The sequence below is a fragment of the Manacus vitellinus genome, unplaced genomic scaffold (genome assembly GCF_001715985.3).
Source record: "Manacus vitellinus isolate BGI_N305 unplaced genomic scaffold, ASM171598v3 scaffold_57_pilon, whole genome shotgun sequence".
Taxonomy (NCBI): Eukaryota; Metazoa; Chordata; class Aves; order Passeriformes; family Pipridae; genus Manacus; species Manacus vitellinus.
The window spans coordinates 2,721,492-2,739,637 of record NW_021940666.1 but is presented as its reverse complement, the minus strand read 5'-3'; the positions used below and the strand labels follow the sequence as shown (position 1 = coordinate 2,739,637).

Genomic DNA, 18,146 nt, shown 5'->3' with positions numbered 1-18,146 from the left:
TGTCCAGGGATTCTGAATCCCTGTGGAAGTTCCAGGAACTTGAACCAGAGAAGTTTTTGGGCTGAAATCTGCCAAGGGTTGCAGGGCGATGAATTTTACACGTTTTAGCCATCACTCTGTGCACTAAAGAGCTTTAATAAAGCTGCCCCACACACCATTTTAGGTCAAGGAAGAGGCTCTGGGGTGTAAGCATCGTCTGTGCTTTTTGTTGGTGCTGGTCCTCAGGGTTGGGAGTTGAGAGCAGAATCATGTCGTGTTTGAAGCAATCTTGACAGAGTTTGGGAGAAAATATCAGTTGATAAAAGTTGTCCCAGCTCTTCCATGTACCCCTGTAATCTCAGGATTGAACTGAAGCAGCTGGAAGTGGAAAGGAGAGGGCTGGCAATGCATGCTCCTTTAAGGTCAGACTGCCTCAGTGTCTTTAATTTGCTGTGCATAAATATTTCCATGTGTCACTGAGCCCCTTTGCCCCATTTGGAGCAAGGAAAGGACGAATCCTGGGCTCCTTGTGGAGCAGAGGGGGAGGGAGAGTGTGTAGGGATGGTGTAACAGCACAGAGTATGGAGGAAATGTCCTTCCTAGTAGCTGGTTTCACACATTGTCCCTGTTCTTCCCAACGACCCTGTGTTGTTTTCTTTCTTCCTAAGCATCCTCAGCCCTATAAACTGCAATTCAGGCAGCCTGTTGCTGTTCCCTTTAAAGAACAGTGTCAGCTTAGCAGGAATTGCAGTACAAACCTCAAAGCTTCCTGTGTTTTTGTTATCCAAGTCCTCTGGTGGTCCAGCCTCATTCAGTCGGTGTGATGGGACAGAACTGGCAACAGGTTTCTGCAGGGTTGGGTTGGGAAATTTGGAGGGTGAGCTTTTCCCTGATTAAAAAATCCAAGCTAATCCTCTGATCCCCCACTGTGTTGGAGACAGAGAGGTGCTCTGGCTGTCCCAGGGAGGAGTGAAGTCACTTAGGGCTGACCTGCTTCTGCAGGGTGAGCTGCACCTCTGAGTGCTCATGGCTCTGTTTGTCCTCTGTCCTGGGTCTCTGCCTCCTTCTCTGTGTGGGCTCAGTAGTGGGAAAACAAATTAAATGTGTATAATCTTCAATCCTGCCTTTTTGGTGGAAGTTTGGTCTACTTTGTTCCATTTTGGGGAGACTCTGTTGCTTTACTGCACAAAACAAAAGGAGTAGCAGAGCTGGTAGTGCTCATCTAACCAACTGTACAGGGCATGTGCTGGGGACCCCTGGCAGGGAGAGGGCTCCACACAAGTTTTTTTTCCTTGGATTTCTTCGGATTTGGAAGTGGTGGGATGTAATTCAAGGGGTTTTCTCAGTCTCCTTGAGAAATGAGAGTGTTGAAGGGTGGCTTTTAACACTCAGAGGGTCAGTGTTCAGCCCTGGAATGGAGCATGCTGGAGGGTTTGATGGTCCTGCAGGAGCTGCTTCAACCTGTCATGGAATCCAGGTAGGGTTTGTCCAGGTGCCAGGTACTCTGGCTGGTGGTAGGTGTAGGCAGTGGGGGGCTTAGTAGTGCCATGAAAGCCAGTGGGGGCAGTGTCTGAGTGTGACATAGGCTGCAGGTGACTGGAGTGAGGAGCTGTATCCTTCCCTAAGAGCAGTGCTTCCGTTTTGGGACTGTTGCCAGACCTGCCCATCTGTGTTCTGATCTAGCATGTTCCTCTGCCTCGTGGTTTTGCTGCTCTGGCTGGTCAGTGTGTGGTTTAGCAGCAGCTGCTGGACTTCTCCTTGGCCCATCCATGCTGTCTCCCCACCTTGCTCCAATTCCCCAATTACTCCTTGTGTACATTCAATTTTGTAACCCAGAAGTGCAACCAAAGCATTCTCCCCGGTCGTTCTGAATCGCTGCCAGCCCTGCTCGTGATAGGAATCTCTCCTGGAGCTGTGAAGCCTGGAAGGGCTCCAGTTCTGTGTAGATCCTGTTTACTCCCGGCCTGGTGCTTTGAGTCCGTCTTTGTCCAGGGATGTGCCACCTGGGATACACCTGTTCTGCTCTCCAGGTTTTGAGAGAGACAGGAGATGGTGAGGGGTGTTAAACCTGAGTTAAGCTTGATGGTTTGGTTCTTGGGTTCCTCTTGGGGCGATTATGGTCTGTTCTTCAGATCCTAAGTGGTACCTCCTTCTATTTGGTGGAGCAGGGAGTCCAGGACTGCTTTACTGATCATCTCCCAGGCACTTGCAGTTGTTTGGCTCTGCAGAGCCACAATATTAACAGAACAACATGGACCTACCTCTGTAGGACTCTTTGTACCCCAAGAGTGACAGAAGGAAGAGGAGCTGAGGAGAAACTGAAGTGCCTGGAGGTGGAGAGGCACAGGAGGAACCTGCTGCTTCTCTGCTGTGCTTATGCTCCAGAGCTTGGAGCTCAGTTCCGGAGCTGAAGTGGGAGGTGCAGGCTTGGAGGAGAGGGATATAGAAAAAAAGAGCTCCTGTGCTTAAGATAAGCAGTGACCTGGCAGACTCCTGATTGGGTGTCGTAATCTGGGTGCCTTGCTCCTTGGTGTATCTGGAAACACTTGCAAGGGAAGATCTTCCCTGCATAGTCTGTTCTGGCTTTGGCACCTGCTCCACCCTGAGTCTGATCACAGCCTGCTTGTCCATCCTCCTGTCAGGCTGCCTTGTGCCTCTCCAGAAGAATGAAGGCCTTTCCCATGGATAAAATTGCTGGAGATTCTCAGGACAAGCTCTCAGAGGCAGAATTCTGAATGCTGCTCTTTGCCACACTCAAAATCAAAACACCCAAACACAAGTTTGGATGTTGGTGGCCTGGATTTATCTGGGCAAGAGCCACAGTTGTTTGCTGTAAAAAATATGGAAGAAGTTAAATTCCTAAACTGAGGAGAGTTGAGCTTGTTGGTTTATTACCAGTTTGGTGGTTGTTATTATCAATTTGGGTGCATTTTGGGCAAAGTAAACCTATAAAGGGATGGGATGAGGAAAAGAAATGCACTGGTAAATCACACTGTTCTATACATATACTGGGAACCAGGTGGAAGTTAATACCTGGAAGGAGGGATTTTGGAAATGGGGATGAAACTTCACTGCATTCTTCATGTCAACTTTTTTCTCTAAAGGAATAAGGGAGAGTTGTGGGAGGCCTCACACCAGGGAAGCTGCTCTGGAAAGACAACAAGCATAGGGAGAGGAAAAGTGAGGGTGCTGTGGTCTCCTGAAGAGGGGGAAGGAGCTGTGACCCAGCAGGAGGAGGTTCCTGAAGTTGCTGGGAGATGAGGGAGGGGATGGCAGCAGACAGGACAGGAAGTGACTAAAATACTGTGGTGTGTGTTGGTTTCAGTCTGTAAATACAGGAGGCTCTGTCAGCGAAAGGACGGCTTGTTCTTTTTTTCAAATGTGACCTTGTACTTGTTCTTCTCTCAAAAAAAATCCACAGGAGAGAGGTTTTCTGGCTCTCTTCAGCTGATGTCAGTTCCTTTGCTGTTAGAGAGGGCTGTGCTCCATGGAAAGAAGTTTCTGAGGAAGTTTTGAAGAGTACCGCTGTGGAGCTACATGAGGCACTTTGCTTGGGAGAAGGAGACTGCAGGTGAAAAGATCAGAATAGAAGGGATAGCTGTCAGCAGGATTAATATTCATGCTTCCTTTTTCCTACATTAATTGAGTGGCACCCAAGAGGGCCAGAATGGAATGGTGAAGGACAGCTGTTTTAGATGGGAATTGCTGGCTGGCTGGTCTTGGAGGATGAATAAACTACCTTTTCTTGACCCTGCCTGACACAGGGAGAAAGGGTTTGGACCACTTGTCAGTTCTTCCTTAGTAAAAAGAAGGGTGAAAAACTCTCAGCAGGGTGAAAAATGCCTGAATCCTAACAGAAAGCTGGAAAAAAATGGGCTATTTTAATATTGCTGCTGAACACTCATGTATGTTATGGGCCTGACTCGATCTCTTGCTTCACTGGAGCTGAACTTCACCTGGGACACTTTTACAGATGGCAGTTTTGGGGGTGTCTGCTGATCTTCTTTTTGGAAGTTGTGCATCCCTGGCTGAACTGGTTGACACTGGAAGAGCTCCCAGTAGCAGAGCCACCCCCAGGAAGAAGTGGTCCTAGTCTGAGAGCCGAGGGCTGGGAGTTGCTTGCGTTCTCTGGTGAGACCTGCCTGGATGGGCTTGCTCCAAGGAGCAGGAAGAAGAGTTCGGAGGGCTGTATGAATCTTCTGGGAAGGGGTACTTAGCCAAGCCCCATCCCTGGCACAGGCTGTGAGACAAAGGTAGCTGGCTCTTCCCAGGAAGAGGTCAAACTCAGTGCTGCCAGAAGGATTTGCACAGCTGAGTGTGTGCAGGGGGAAGGTGAGGTTGTCATTAGCCTGCTGTGGCTTCGAGTGTCTCTTGCCCTTTGCAGGTGTCACCTGTACCAGTTATTTAACCAGGCAGCAATTCCCTGCGTGTCAGGGGAGGATCAAAACACATCAGAGAGGAAAGGGGGTCTTGGAGCATCCACTGACCACATCCACCCTCGTACAGAGACCCAGTTTGGGGAGCTGGGGGACCATGGTTTGTGTAACTGTGCTGTGAGGGAGCTGCAGACTCCAGGAGGGGAAAGCTGCAGATGCTGCCTCTCTCAAAATGCACTCTTGGAAGCACAGAAGCCTTTCCTTCCTCCTGCCTGCTCTGCAGGCCCTGAAATATTGTTTTTCCCCACCCTTCCAAGACAACAATGACATGAAAGCACTGTGGCTCCGGCTGGGTAGGATGGGATGGGAGCTGTTTGTATTGTGCTTTTGGGTCCTCAGCCACGGCTGGGATCCTGCTCTCCTACATGCTGTGCCAATTAGGAGGCCAAACTCTTCCCTGCCCACAGGAATAGGCAGAGCTGAGGGAGTTTTGTGGGTGATGCTTTGCTGATGACAAGAGCAATAGACTTTGGAATTTGCTGGGCTGGAGGAGACAATCCTTTCTTCTGTGTTTTGCATCCCTGTTTCCCCATTGCAAAGGAGTTCGAGTTTAAGGTGTTCCTGCCTGTTTTCTGGTGTGTACACTTTTGGTGTGGTTGCCTTATCATAGTGGTTTGGGTTGAAGGTTCCAACCTGTTTGTCTTGGAGGCTGTGCTGTGAAAGAGGTCTGGGAAAAGAGTCTGAATGGTTCCCAGATCCCACAGCGCAGATCCATGGGTGGATCCAGCTGGAGTGTAGTTTCATGTAATGTGAATCCACAGCAGGCTGGTCTGGTGGAGAGGCCTCCTCTGAGACACATCATATTTGTTTGGTCGTAAAGCCTCCAGATTTGTTGGTGAGGGACCAGGTCATTCACTGCACATTCACAGAAGGTGGGAGTGGGATCTGTCCTCAAAGTTTGTGCTCAGGATTAGCCAAGACAAAGTGATCTCACGGTCCAGATGCCAAACTGGAGTGACTGGGCACTAAAGTTGGAGTGGGTAGATGGGAAGGGAGCAGGAGCTCCTGTTCGTGGCATCTCCAGCATCCGCCTATGACACCAGAGGGATTGGGATCAGGCCCAGCCACATGGTCACATTGCTGTTGAATTAGCTGCTCTACACAGTCCAGAGCCTGTGCTGGCTCGGTGCCACTTCCAGAAGGACAGACAATGGCTGGTCATCATGTCTGTGCCTGGAGCTGTGTTCCAGCCCAGGTTTCCTGAGACTTGCGCTCAAATGGGACTTACCTGAGTTTTAGCCCAATGTAACCTTGCTCCTAGTTAAGGTACACTTAACTAGAAGCCCTGAAATACCGTGCAGATTTCCGGCCTGGGAGCCAAATATAAGTTATTGAGGGACTGATTTGGATATAGCCTCCTCTTGCCAGAATTCTGTGCCAGACCTTTTCCCCCACTCGTGAGGTTTTGTACCCAGTGAAGACAAGAGCTGCTTTTCCTCCTAAAAGTGAGTGTCTGGGGTAAAGCAGCAGCCTGATCCTGCAGTGAGCCACCACCCACCTGATCCCAAAGCAGGTGAGACCATGGACTACAGAGCCCAGAATCCTCTGCCTCATTATGCATATCCTCTAGTTAGTGACAGAGAGCTGCCTGCTGGGACCTGTAATCCTAGGTTTGCCTGGGATTGGGAAAAGGGAAAAGATAGTCCTGCTGGAAGGGGATTTACATCTGCTCTGTGCCCTCATTTTAAAGCTGAGCACCACGCTGGGTTAACGGATTCTGTGATTTCTAAGGAAAAGTGCTTTGTAAGGTGGACTCATCCTTTGATACAACACAGCCATAAAACTTCTACATCTCTAACTTCATGCTCTGATGCATATCCTTAGAAGAGGCAGTCTCAGTTTAGAAGCAGAGTGGGCATTTGGGAATTCCAGTTTTTAGTGCCCAGTGTGAAATTCCAAGTGTTCCCCAGGAATAGGTCAATTATGCTGATTGCCACCTCCATTTGTTTGGTTTTTTTTTTTTAATGCGTTTTTCTGTCTTTCTAAAAACCTGTAATTAAAGAGTTTTATCTTTGTATTATTAAAATCAAGGAAAGAAAGTATTCCCATTTTCTCTCCATCTTTAGTGGAGGGCTTAAGACAAAGGACAGCAAACACACATCCCTTTTCCTGATTGTTTAATCCTCAGAGCATTCAAGCTCTGAGAGGGACAGACCCTTGTTTAAGGATCTTTCTGAAGTGCCCCATTCAGGAGAAGTTGTTCCTGCCTGGCAGATAAGCTGTTTGTGCCCCTGTCGTTCACTTTTTGTCGTTCAGGGGGTTGGAAAGCCGAGCACAGTCAATGAGGTGTTAACAACGGATAAATGACTCTGCCTTGATGGCTGGGGAACTCCTTATGGACCTACTTAAAATTGTCAGTTAAAATTAAATGTTACTGGGGGTGGGTGGAAAGCCCTTTTATTAATGTCCCTACATCCTCCTCCACTGGTTAAACTAACTAATTTTAAGAATTTCTTTAAGGCATTGCATGTGTATGAGGGAGTCCTTTCTCTTTCATGGTCCGTGGCTGGTTCCAGTGGTGTTGCTGAGGCTGTGACACTGCCACAGATGTGACAGCAGCTGTGTCACCTCCTATCCCATCCTGGCTGTCTGCTGGCCCAGCAGTTGGTGTGCACGCTTGATACGGAGCATCCCTAATTGGGGGGATTAAATTAGCTTGGCTAATTCAGAGCAGGTTGCCTTTTATCTGGGGGGGATTTGGGGAGCATTCCCACGCAGGGTTCTGCCAGAGCTTGGCTGCTCCCTAGCCAGGTGGCCAACAGCTGGGGACAGTAATTATTTCCAGATCCAGCAATGCCAGAAGAGGATGTCTGTCAGGAATCCCCACACAGATGGACTTAGGAGACCCTGTAAGAAAAGGGTTCCTTCCCCTCTGCTAGTCCTCCCCACACAAACAAGGGAATAAATCACCTTTCATGTACAGGCCTGGCCAAACATGAAAACTTGAGAATTTTGTCTCCAGTGTAAACCCTTCCTTTATCACTTGGTGTTCTGGCAGACATTTAAATTCACAAAGTGTCTTTACCTCTAGTGCAGCAAAATACTGATGCACCTGTAAAAATGGGCAACTGATTCTTTTTTTCTTTGCCTCAGTTATTCTGAACTCTCTCCCCTCCTCCTGTATTTCTGTGTTAGAATTCATCAGGAATGATCCTCTCTCTCCCATACAGCCCAACTTGCACAAATGTGGATGCAGGAAGAGCGTATCTGATGTTTCAGTGGTGTTTTGAGTCCAGGCTCCCCCAGGGCCCTTGGCTGAGCTGTGCTGGGTTGGGATGAGGCTCTGGTTGTTCCTCCTGGTCCGTAACTCTTCCCTCACTCCCTGAGGTGTGTTCTCCCCTCAGCGTGGCACGATGAGGCGGCGTTACGAGGACGATGGAATCTCCGACGATGAAATTGAAGGGAAGAGGACATTTGACCTCGAGGAAAAGCTGTCCACCAACAAATTTAACTCCACCTTTGTGGTCTTCATGGAAGGCAAAGGTTTGTCTTGGGGCTGCTAATCAGTAAGCAGGGCTGGTGCCAGGGAATGTGTGTAGGGAAATGGCATGGCAGCTGCTTCATCCAGAGAGCAGGGAGCTGATCTGCAGCGTTGCAGGTTGGCTGGGACATGTGGAAGCCAGGAATGGGAGGGTTCTCCTGGGTCACCACCTGTAATTGCAGCCACATGTTGTCTATGAGATCTTTAATTCAAGGACTTTGTGGGATCTCTCCCCTTCCTTTCACCATGCACACGGCTCAGTGGGATGGCTTTTCATCACACAAGCTTGGGGGGATTTCCTGGAGGGAGGAGAACTTCTTCAAGGCATCTCTTGCTTGGCTGTGAGCTTTCTAGGAAACTGAGGACCAAAATCCGAGCTGTTTTCCCTGTTGGAGCAAACTCCCACTTCCCTGGGGGGCCTGTCTGAGGCTTATCAGCAGCACACACCATGTTGCTCCCAGAACTGCTGCAAAGGAGTTCCAGGATCTCCAAAGGAGTGTAAAAAAGTGAGGAACAAGGTTTTCTTTAGCTGACCACAGAGATAGGAGGAGGTTCTCAAGTCTCAACTGCCCTGAACGGCCTGATCCGAGTCAGAAGTCGGTTTGCTGGGAGCAGGGCTGGACTAGAGATCTCCAGAGATGCTTTAACCTCAGTGTATCCTCTGAAGGAGCCTCCCCTAAACCTTCCCTCTTCTTGTCTCCCTGCACCAGACTTCACAGTTGAGTATATCCAGCGGGGTGGCCTGAGGGACCCTCTCATCTTCAGGAGCTCGGACGGCCTGGGGATAAAGTAAGTGTTGGGGGCACGGAGTGGTGGGTGACTCTGGCCCAATTCCTTCATCTCCCCACATTGTGTGGGATCTGATCCTGGCTCTGCCAAGCTGGTATGACTGTGTCCTGTCCACACTGTCCTTTATGTGCAGTGAGCAGAGAGAAATATCTTCCACCTCAGTTATCCCGTTCTTATTAGTCTGTTTGGACTGAAAATGAGAGTACTGAATTGGCTGTAGGTGATCAGAATTCCACCAAATGTCTGGAAAGTCCCACTGCTGCTCTGATGCAACATCTGGCTGGGTTTCTTTCCTAGTAACATAGGCATCTATTGCCAGAGAGTCAAACAATTTGTAGTATTTCTGGCATTTTCCAGAATTCCAGCCTGCTTTATCCAACTTCTAAACTGCTCTGTGTCTCTCTTGCTGCAGTACATTCATTGAGATTTACAGCTTTGAGTGTAAAGCTGGGTCAGTGTTTTGGGGGAGTTGATTAATACAATGATTAGAGGAATAAATGACCCCTCACAAACTCTCTGAGCCAGTATCAGCAGCACTGCTCTGAACCCCCCCCAGCTGGCTGTGAATGGGTGGGTGACATCTCATCCAGTGCAGGATGTTCTGTACTGGGGTGAATTAGGTAGGAAGTCGTGCCAGGCTCAATTTTAACTGCTCAGTGACTTGGGAGGGCAGAGATTTGATACTGAGGATTAGAGTGTGGCTGAAACTAGATTTCTCCTGAGCTTTTGGGTATTTCTCTGGGTCAAGAGCTGCTCGAATGGCTGCCAGGCTGTTCTGCCTGTGACAGCAGTGTTTGTATAGAGAAGTGTGCCAGTACAAACAGTTGGAGTGGTTCTGCTGTGTCAGTGGAATATACTGCATGTACTGGTCTGGCTATGCCTTTGGATTGGGATAACTCACACGAGCAGCCTCTAAAACGAGGGCTGGGATCGCTTAGCTCCTTTGCCAGAAGTCACTGTACAACGACTTGTGCTCTGGAGATGGTACATCCTATTCCCAAATCTGCTTCCTGAGCCAGAAGTTTGTCCCACTGTTTCACCCCAGACTTGAGCCCCTACAGATCTAATGCCATGGTCTGCACACACCCCAAAGCAGCACCTTCAGGGTGCAATACCTGGTTTACAGGTGGGGAGGGTCTGCACCAGAAGCACATGATGGTTTCTGAGCAAGGTGTTTGTCCTGCAGGATGCCGGATCCGGACTTCAGCGTGAATGATGTACGGCTGTGTGTCGGTAAGTGTCACCTCCTGCAGGTAGGGAGGAATGGGGAGACTCTTTGAGTTTAAGCTGAGGTCTCGTGGCTCCCCAGAGTGCAACTAGTTGGACCTGAGCTGCCCTTACCCAGGGGATCACCTTCTTGGGTCTAATTTGACCCTGAAGCAGCTTCTGTTTGATGTGGGTGTGGAAGTTCTGGGAGAGACCAAGACATCACACTTGTGTGGGTGGCTTCTCTGAGGATCTCATCTCCTGGAGTCTTCTGAGTGGTGCATTGTGCACAGGGCCGGTTGCAGTGACGTGTGTGTGTTGTGGCAGGGAGCCGACGGATGGTGGATGTCATGGATGTGAACACACAGCGGGACATCGAGATGTCCATGGCACAGTGGGCGCGATACTACGAAACGCCAGAGGAGGAGAGGGAGAAGCTTTACAATGTCATCAGCCTGGAGTTCAGCCACACCAAACTGGAGAACCTAGTGCAGAGACCTGCCACGGTGAGCATGGCTCTTCCTTCAGCAGGGATCTCCTTTCCCTGGTCCTCTTGGCACTGGAATGTGGGAGGAGAGGGGCTTCTCGGAACTTGCATGGGCTCAAGAGTGTGTGCTCTGGAAGCTGCTGGAGCTGATCTCCCAGTCAGGCTGTGGTGACCATGGCCAAGTCCCTGGAATGTCACTCTGCAGAGAGATGATGGGAGTTCCTTAGCTGTCAGCAATTGGAGACGTGGAAGTGGAGCTCCAGAGGGTTGTGCAGTGTGGAAGGGAGGGTTTCTGGTGCCAAGTGCTGAAGTCTCTGAGGGCAGAGGACACCAGGATTGGAGGTGTGCTGAAAGAGGGGCAGGAAGCTGTTTTGTGGTGGAAAAACAAGTTACTGAAGAGTGGAAGGTGGGATGGATGGAATGGGCATCCTGAACTCCCTCTGCAGATGGTGGAAGGGAAGGGGCAGCTGTGTAGGGCCATTCACTTCTCCCTGTAAACTGCAGAGGGAGCCTGGAGTTCTCTGGCTCTCCTGAAGCTTAGGGAGTTGAATCCCACCCTAGGAGATGCTGCCCTGCATGTTTTTTATGTAAGCCTGGTGCTGGCATCAGAACATCTGATCCTAAATTCTTTATGTGTGGGATTTACCCAGTGGCACTGGGAAAGTTGCTGGCTCTGGGATGGGAACAAAAAGGGGGTTGCCACCTGCAATTAGCAGAAGGGTTTGCTGTATCCCTTTTCTCTCTGTTCACATCTCCCACCTTTCTGCCATAGGTGGATTTGATTGACTGGGTTGATAATATGTGGCCCAGACACCTGAAGGAGAGTCAGACAGAGTCTACAAATGCTATCCTGGAGATGCAGTATCCCAAGGTGCAGAAGTAAGTGACTTCCTGAGCTGTGGCAGCCAGCAAAGCATCCCTTGCAAGAGAACTGTCCAAGGGAGCAGGAGTTTGTACCAGGGGGAAGCAGGAGGCACAGTCTCCCTGTCTATTTTGCGGGTGACACTTGTAAGGACACTGCAGTCAGTTATTTAAGCCCGTTGGCTGTGTGGAAGGAGGGGAATCACGTGGCTTCTGGCACTGCTCTGAGCCATTGGCCTGGGTTTAGGGGGCCCATTCCCTTTGGATGTGTTATGTCTGCTCCAAAACATAGATAACCACTCATTTTCAACTTACCATCACCTTTTTTTCCACCAGGTACTGTCTGATGAGTGTCAAGGGCTGCTACACAGATTTTCATGTGGACTTTGGTGGCACTTCTGTGTGGTACCACATCCACCGAGGGGGAAAGGTAGGACAGTCCCTGTTGGAACAACTACAGGTGCTTTAGGACAGTGGATGTTAGTCTGTTCTCCTGTTAATCCCTGAGGATGCAGGTCCCAGACAGCAAATTGAGGTCTTTCCACCCTAAACTTATGTTACGTGGAGGCAGACAGGTGCTGATCTCTAGTTCAGTTGTAGCTCTAATGTGGCAGAAATACTCAGGTAAATATCTCCTTGTCTTTAGCACTCTGGTGTCCTTCCTGGGCTCTACATCTCTTGACTCTGATGTAAATACTTAAAAAGCATCCCAAGCTCAAGCTACCTGTGGCACTCAGTGTGTCAAGTTGGGAAAGACCTTGCTCAGCTGCTTGACCTCTTTAGAGGGGCATCTGTTGAGGACATGTTACTGGGAATTTCTCTGAGAGAGGGGAAAGGAAGAGATTCAGATGTTTGAAAGAAGCAGGGGATAGTCAGTAACTGTTCATTATATGAGGACTTATATATGTGTGTTATCTTTATTTGCAGATCTTCTGGCTGATCCCTCCTACACCCCAGAACCTGGAGCTCTATGAAAACTGGCTTCTCTCAGGGAAGCAGGGAGACATTTTTCTTGGGGACAGAGTGTCGGAGTGCCAGCGCATCGAGCTCAAGCAGGGCTACACCTTTGTCATCCCCTCAGGTACCACAGCATGGGCAGGGGCATCCTGGCCTTGGCCAGGGTTCTGGTGAGACACTGAAACTCCTGAACATAGGCAGGATTTAGCTTCCTCATGGGTGACTGGGAGAAGGAGATGTGATGTGGCTCTGTCCTCTTGCTTCCCACCTCCCAGAACACGCCTGTCATGGCATTGTGGATTCAGCCCAAGTGACAGGAAAGCTGTGACTGGCTCAAATCACACTTGATTAACTATCAGAGGAGGCTTTCCCAGATCCTGTGGGGTTGACACCCAGAACAGTGCAGGTTGAGGACAGGCTGGCCCAAGGTTAGTCCAGGCTCCTCAGCTTCCTGGGTGTCTCATGACACCTCTGGAGAGTTGTAGCTTTCAGCAGGACCAGGAACAGAAAACAGCAGGGATTGCTCAACTTACTTAATTGAGTCCTGTTATCACAACTGACACCTCTTTTGAACTGAGTGGCTTTGCCTTAAGGAAACCTGTTCTGGAATTCCCCAAATGTTGGACTTGGCTGGATTGCTTAGCCTTGGAGATAACAGAGCTGGAACCTGAGTTACTTTGAGAGTGTTTTAATTGTTGGAACAGACTTTGGTAGACTGTTTTCATTGTTGCTGATGTTCTTAGCCCCAACACAATTAGGAAACAATATAGAACGACACCAGGATGATAAAAAAACTATGGAAGGGGACCAAATGAGTTCGGTGTTGTATGACTTGGGGTCTGTATGGTCCCATTGTAGCCCCCAGCTGCTTTTAGGCCTGGTTGATGTGACAAGGGGTCAGTAGCCAGTCTTGTGCTTGCAGCTAACCTGGATACAGATGAAGGTGTAACTGTCAGGGTGGGCTTATCTGAGTGATGTGAAGGTAGGTGGTGCAGATTTGACAGCCCTGCTTGGAAGAGCAGAGTTCCTCAGAGATGGAAAAGGACTGGAAGTTGTGAGACCTTGACGTCATCTTGTTGCTCAGGATTCTTCCAACTCTCCTTTCTCTCCTAGGTTGGATCCATGCTGTGTACACTCCCATGGACACGCTGGTTTTTGGGGGCAACTTCTTACACAGCTTCAACATCCCTATGCAGCTTCGGATCTACAGCATTGAAGACCGCACGCGGGTAAGGACCTGTGGGAGAGCCAGGAGCAGGAAGGGGGGGGGGAAACAGGCAGGCACACGGGTGTTCTTGCTGGTTACTTGGGGAGATGTGGGCCTGCAGTGCTCAGCTCCTGCAGAGAAGCTTCAGGACACACCTAGGCTGTGTTGGACACTCGGCCAAACCGGGTGTGGCATCTGTCAGTTTCTCTGGTACTCGTGATTAGAAGGTCTGTGGGGGAAGAGCTGCAACCCTGACAAAGAAAAATGAAATATTAATGGCTTGGCAAGCGAGTAGTGCCTGGTCTGTGCCCTGCCTGGTGAAAACATCCTTCTGCAAGGAGAATCCCATCAGGCTGCCAGAAGCAGGAATGATGCTGTTACACATGGACACGTGTTTCCTATCTCCAGAGGGGATCACTCTGCTTTGAGGCAGCAGTAATAGAACTGTGAGTGCAATGGTGGTGAAGGAGGCCTGAGCAGACCCTCTTGCCTTGTTTTGCAGGTCCCAAATAAGTTTCGTTACCCCTTCTATTACGAGATGTGTTGGTACGTGCTGGAGCGTTACGTGTACTGCATCACCAGCCGCTCACACCTCACCAAGGACTTCCAGAAGGAATCTCTCAGTATGGGTAAGCCCAGCCCTTATTCCTTCCTTGCCCCTGCCAGACTGGTTCCTTACATCTTCCTGCTGGGGTACTGGCTCAGCAGTGTGGTGGGCTGGGTGTTCCTCTGAGGAAGAAGCCAAAACCAGCCAGACTTCTGCTTCCTCCTTCGCCCCTGCGACAGCCCAGGTTCCTCAGAGCTGCAAAACCAGCACACCAGTTTCTGGCCTTGTTGGGACACACAAAGCCTGTCACACAAGAGGTGGAGGGAAGTTGCAGTGACCAGCACAGTGCTGTGGGCTCTGGGGCAGGAATGATCTCTTGCTGGTTAGGGCTGCTACATGCAGGGGTTTAAGTGCTGTCAAAGTTACTTGCAAGGGCTCAGCGACCTCACAGTCATGAGTGAGTCCACATCCTGTTTTTCCTGTCATGAAGGCAGGATCAAGGTTCTGAGTCACTCCCAGGACCAAGTGGCTGGAGATCCCAAGCCCTCCAAAGCAAAATTAGGTTGGCCAGGGCTTTGAGCAGCCTGATGTAGCGAAAAATGCCTGGGCCCGTGGCAGAGGGGTTGGACAAGATGACCTTTTAGGTCCCTTCCAACCCAAACTATTCTAGGATTCCATAAAATTCAGTCAAGGGTGTTGCTATCTTTTCCTCTGGGATGTTTTTCCGTATCTGTTGCCTTGCATTCCCACAAAACAAGCCAGGAATGGGAAAGAGTTTTAGCTGTTCTTTTCCAGCTGCTACGGGTCCCCTCCTTTCCCCTTGCCTTGTCCCCATATGTATCTGTTGTGGCTGGGAGGGATTCCTCTAGAAGCTGAAAGCCTGCCCACTGTGCTCTCACTCTCTCTCCATCGTGGCAGACATGGAGCTGAGCTCCTCAGACTCGGTGAACATGGAAGAGGAGGAGGAGGAGGACGAGGAGGAGGACGCAGCAGGGAAGGAGCCCAGGCGGCCGGTCACGAGGCGGTCCATCCTCACCAGCCCCATCGCCAATGGTGCCAATGTGGACTATGATGAACTGGGCAGGAGCTGCCGGAGCAGCCTGCCGGGTCTGAAGAAGACCCCATCCATAGACTCTTCCGACTCCAGCCGGGGCTCCCAAAACGGCCAGGCCTGGGACCCCACCGGGGGCAGCCCACGCAAGAACAGGAAGGTGCACCTGACGCAGTTCGAGCTGGAGGGGCTGCGCTGCCTTGTGGACAAGCTGGAGTCGCTCCCTCTGCACAAGAAGTGTGTTCCCACTGGCATCGAGGATGAGGATGCCCTCATCGCTGACGTCAAGGTAGGCCTGGGGCTGCCACAGGGACTGGCATTCCTGAGGGATGCCAGGTGGCATCTGCTTCATTGTGGTATTGGAAGTGAAAAGGCTTGACCCTGACCTGTCTTGGGGCAGGGGGTGATGTGTCTGCAGGCTGTGTCCTCCTCTTCCTCTGCATGAGGCTGATGTCACACCTGAGGGACAGCCCTTGGATTTTGGGTCAGGGTAGCAGGAGCAGTGAGCGGTCCCAGCCAGCGTGGCTGAGACCCCTCTGGGGACCCTCTGGGCCCTGGCTGGGTCCCTCATGGGTGTCAGTGCAAAGTGCCTCTTGGAGATGCAGTTCACTTCCAGTTCTGCCTATGGACTCCGTGACGGTTGGAGCCCTGTCCTTGCCCAGGTGAATTTGACCTTCTTTCTTTGGATTGTTTGCCCAGGGTGTGACCTGAAGTAACATGAGTCAATTTTTTAAGGCCGGTTGAGGGTTGTTTGGGGTTTTATTTCCCTTTGTCTGCCAGACCTGTTGAGCTGACCCCATGAGCTTTGGTGTTTTAGCCCCTTCAGCCTCACTTTATTCCCCACGGGTCCATTTTAGTCCCTAAAACCAGTTACCACTTTCTCCCCTACTTGCTGATGGTGATCTGTTCAGCTGCTTGCCTGTATCAAAGCTGACATCCAGCTCTGAGGTCCCAGGGTGGGCTGTGCTGACTGAAGGAGTGGATGTTGGATGTTGGTGCTGTTAAAGGCTGCACTTCTGGTTTCCTGTGGCTTTTCAAGCCTTCTGTGTGTGCTGTGACCTTAGAGTACGTGACACATGTGGTTCTGAGCCCCTGTGTGATGCTCTGGAGGAGCTCAAGCTGTGAGCACCATGTCTCACCCTTGGACTGAGAAAAGGAGGCTGGTGTTGGGCGTTTTGAAGGCAGAGCAGTCAAGGTTGTTGGTGTTCAGTTGGGTTTTGAGACCTGTTCAAAGAATTTGTTAATATTTTGGAGCAAATGAATCTGTGCCTCTGGTTTTGGTGTGACTCCCCCCCCATCCCTGTGTCTGGTTGTGAGCTGCAGGTGACAATCCCTGTGGTCCCAGACAGTTTCCCTGAGGATTTGCTCCTTAAAGCTGGCTGTCCTTGGAGGTTCAGAAGGATTCTGGCCCTCAGGACTGGCATCCTTAAGGCACAAAGATGCTTAGTCATCACCCTACGGTGGCTGGAGAAAGTGGGACAAGTTTGTCAAACCACTCTTCTAACTTCTGTTTTCCATAGAGGTGATGGAGCTGGCTGGTATAGATTGGCTTGTAAAACCTGAAAAAGGCTAAGACATTTCTAGCTAAACCTTTTAACTAGGGCCATCAATTGCAGCTGGTGTTCTTGTCCTTGTGGCACCAGGTAAGGTCATTTATGGACCTGGGATGTGGCCAAGGACTGTTGGGGGAAAAAACCCACTTTGGTCTGTGCTCCCCAGGGTCAGAATGTGGTGTTTTCTCACCCAGACATCCTTGATCTGCCCCTCAGATCAGATGTCCTGCCACGCTTCCTGCCACCCTCTTCTATCCAGTGTCCCCAGGCAGAGGGTAGCAGGCATGGAGCAGGAAAATGCTGCCTTGTCCCACAGCCTCTTGTGTAGTGATCACGATTTTGGGGTCTGTCTAAGTTGGGTCATGTGGAAAAGTATGTATCCTGTCATGAGTTGAGCCTGGAGCGTCACATGGTGGGACGTGGCACTTTGGATGTGACAAAGATGTGCTTCCAGCTCTGTGGCAGGAGGGATTGTCTGAAAATCCTGATCATGGGGTCGTTGGAGGAATCACTGTTAAAGAGGGAATTTCTGAGAGGTCCTGTTGTCTTTTGGCTGTTCCTGTCCATCCTTTCTGACTCCTCTGGGGTGTGGACTTGAGAGGAGAAGGATGGTCATGAGGCAGCACAGCAGGTCTGACAATTCTGAAGCCAGAGCCCTGTGGCCTGGCATGAATGGGTTATATCTGGACTCTTCTTGGAGCTGCTGGAGCACCAAGGATTGTAGAAACAAGGAGAGCCTCCCCATAAGTAGTGATCCTGTCTCCAGGACCTCATCTCAAAGCCTCTGGTCTGGCATTGCCCATGTACCTGGCTGGGCAATGGGACACCAGGAGGACTCGGTAAGGAATGGGGATTGTATCCTTCAGGGATGGATGAGGAAGTTGAGGGTGGCCTGTGAGCTGTGCCAGGAAGGTCTCCCTTTCTGAGAGGTGGGATGGCAGCACTGGTCACACACACAGCACTTGGGCTTGTGGGCCATGAGGACCCAAGGGTGGCATTGGCAGTTCAGGTGGTGACAGTCTGGACCCAGGTCGGGATGTGACTGGCTTCCTGGAAACACAAAGCTGTAGTTACCTGCAGATGCTTTGGATATATCAGGAGTGGGAGCAGCCGCTGTTTTGCTTTATTTCAGGAGTTTCCTCCATTTTAATTGCAGTGTGTAGCTGGGGGTGGGGGTGGGGGTCTCGGGGAGCTGGGGCTGACTGAGGACACCTTGATCGCCCGGCATGGATCTGTCCCCCTCTAGTGGTTTGGTCCCCGGTGTGCCTTTGGGAATAGGGGTGCTCCCAAACTTGGCTGGCCGGATGTTTCCCAGGGACGATTCATCCATCCAGGTCGGGAGAGTACGGGGTGCAGTCCCTGGAGGGGGCTGCAAGGGGGACGACCCTTTGCCTACATTCCAAAACCCCGCTCACCCCACTGGGGTCTCCCAGATCCAAAACCCGGCTCGGAGCAGACAAAAGAAAGGCGTCGGGGCGGCTGGGCGTGAGCGGGACGCGGTGAGGGCTCTCCGCCACGCTGTCCCCGGCCCCGGGGAGCCTGGCCCCGGCATCTCGGATTGCGGCGGCGGAGGGAGGGAGCCCGGGGAGGCC

General features: G+C 50.8%; 1 protein-coding gene across 1 annotated transcript in view; it reads left to right on the top strand.

Annotated features, from left to right (window-relative positions):
* Positions 1-18,146, top strand: part of KDM2A (lysine demethylase 2A) — a 34,164-nt gene that overhangs the window by 5,856 nt on the left and 10,162 nt on the right. Inside the window, 10 exon segments of the mRNA XM_018081846.3 lie at positions 7,760-7,898; positions 8,607-8,685; positions 9,872-9,918; positions 10,219-10,397; positions 11,151-11,257; positions 11,576-11,669; positions 12,167-12,320; positions 13,310-13,425; positions 13,906-14,032; positions 14,869-15,290. Coding sequence (XP_017937335.3) covers positions 7,760-7,898; positions 8,607-8,685; positions 9,872-9,918; positions 10,219-10,397; positions 11,151-11,257; positions 11,576-11,669; positions 12,167-12,320; positions 13,310-13,425; positions 13,906-14,032; positions 14,869-15,290 — 1,464 coding nt within the window.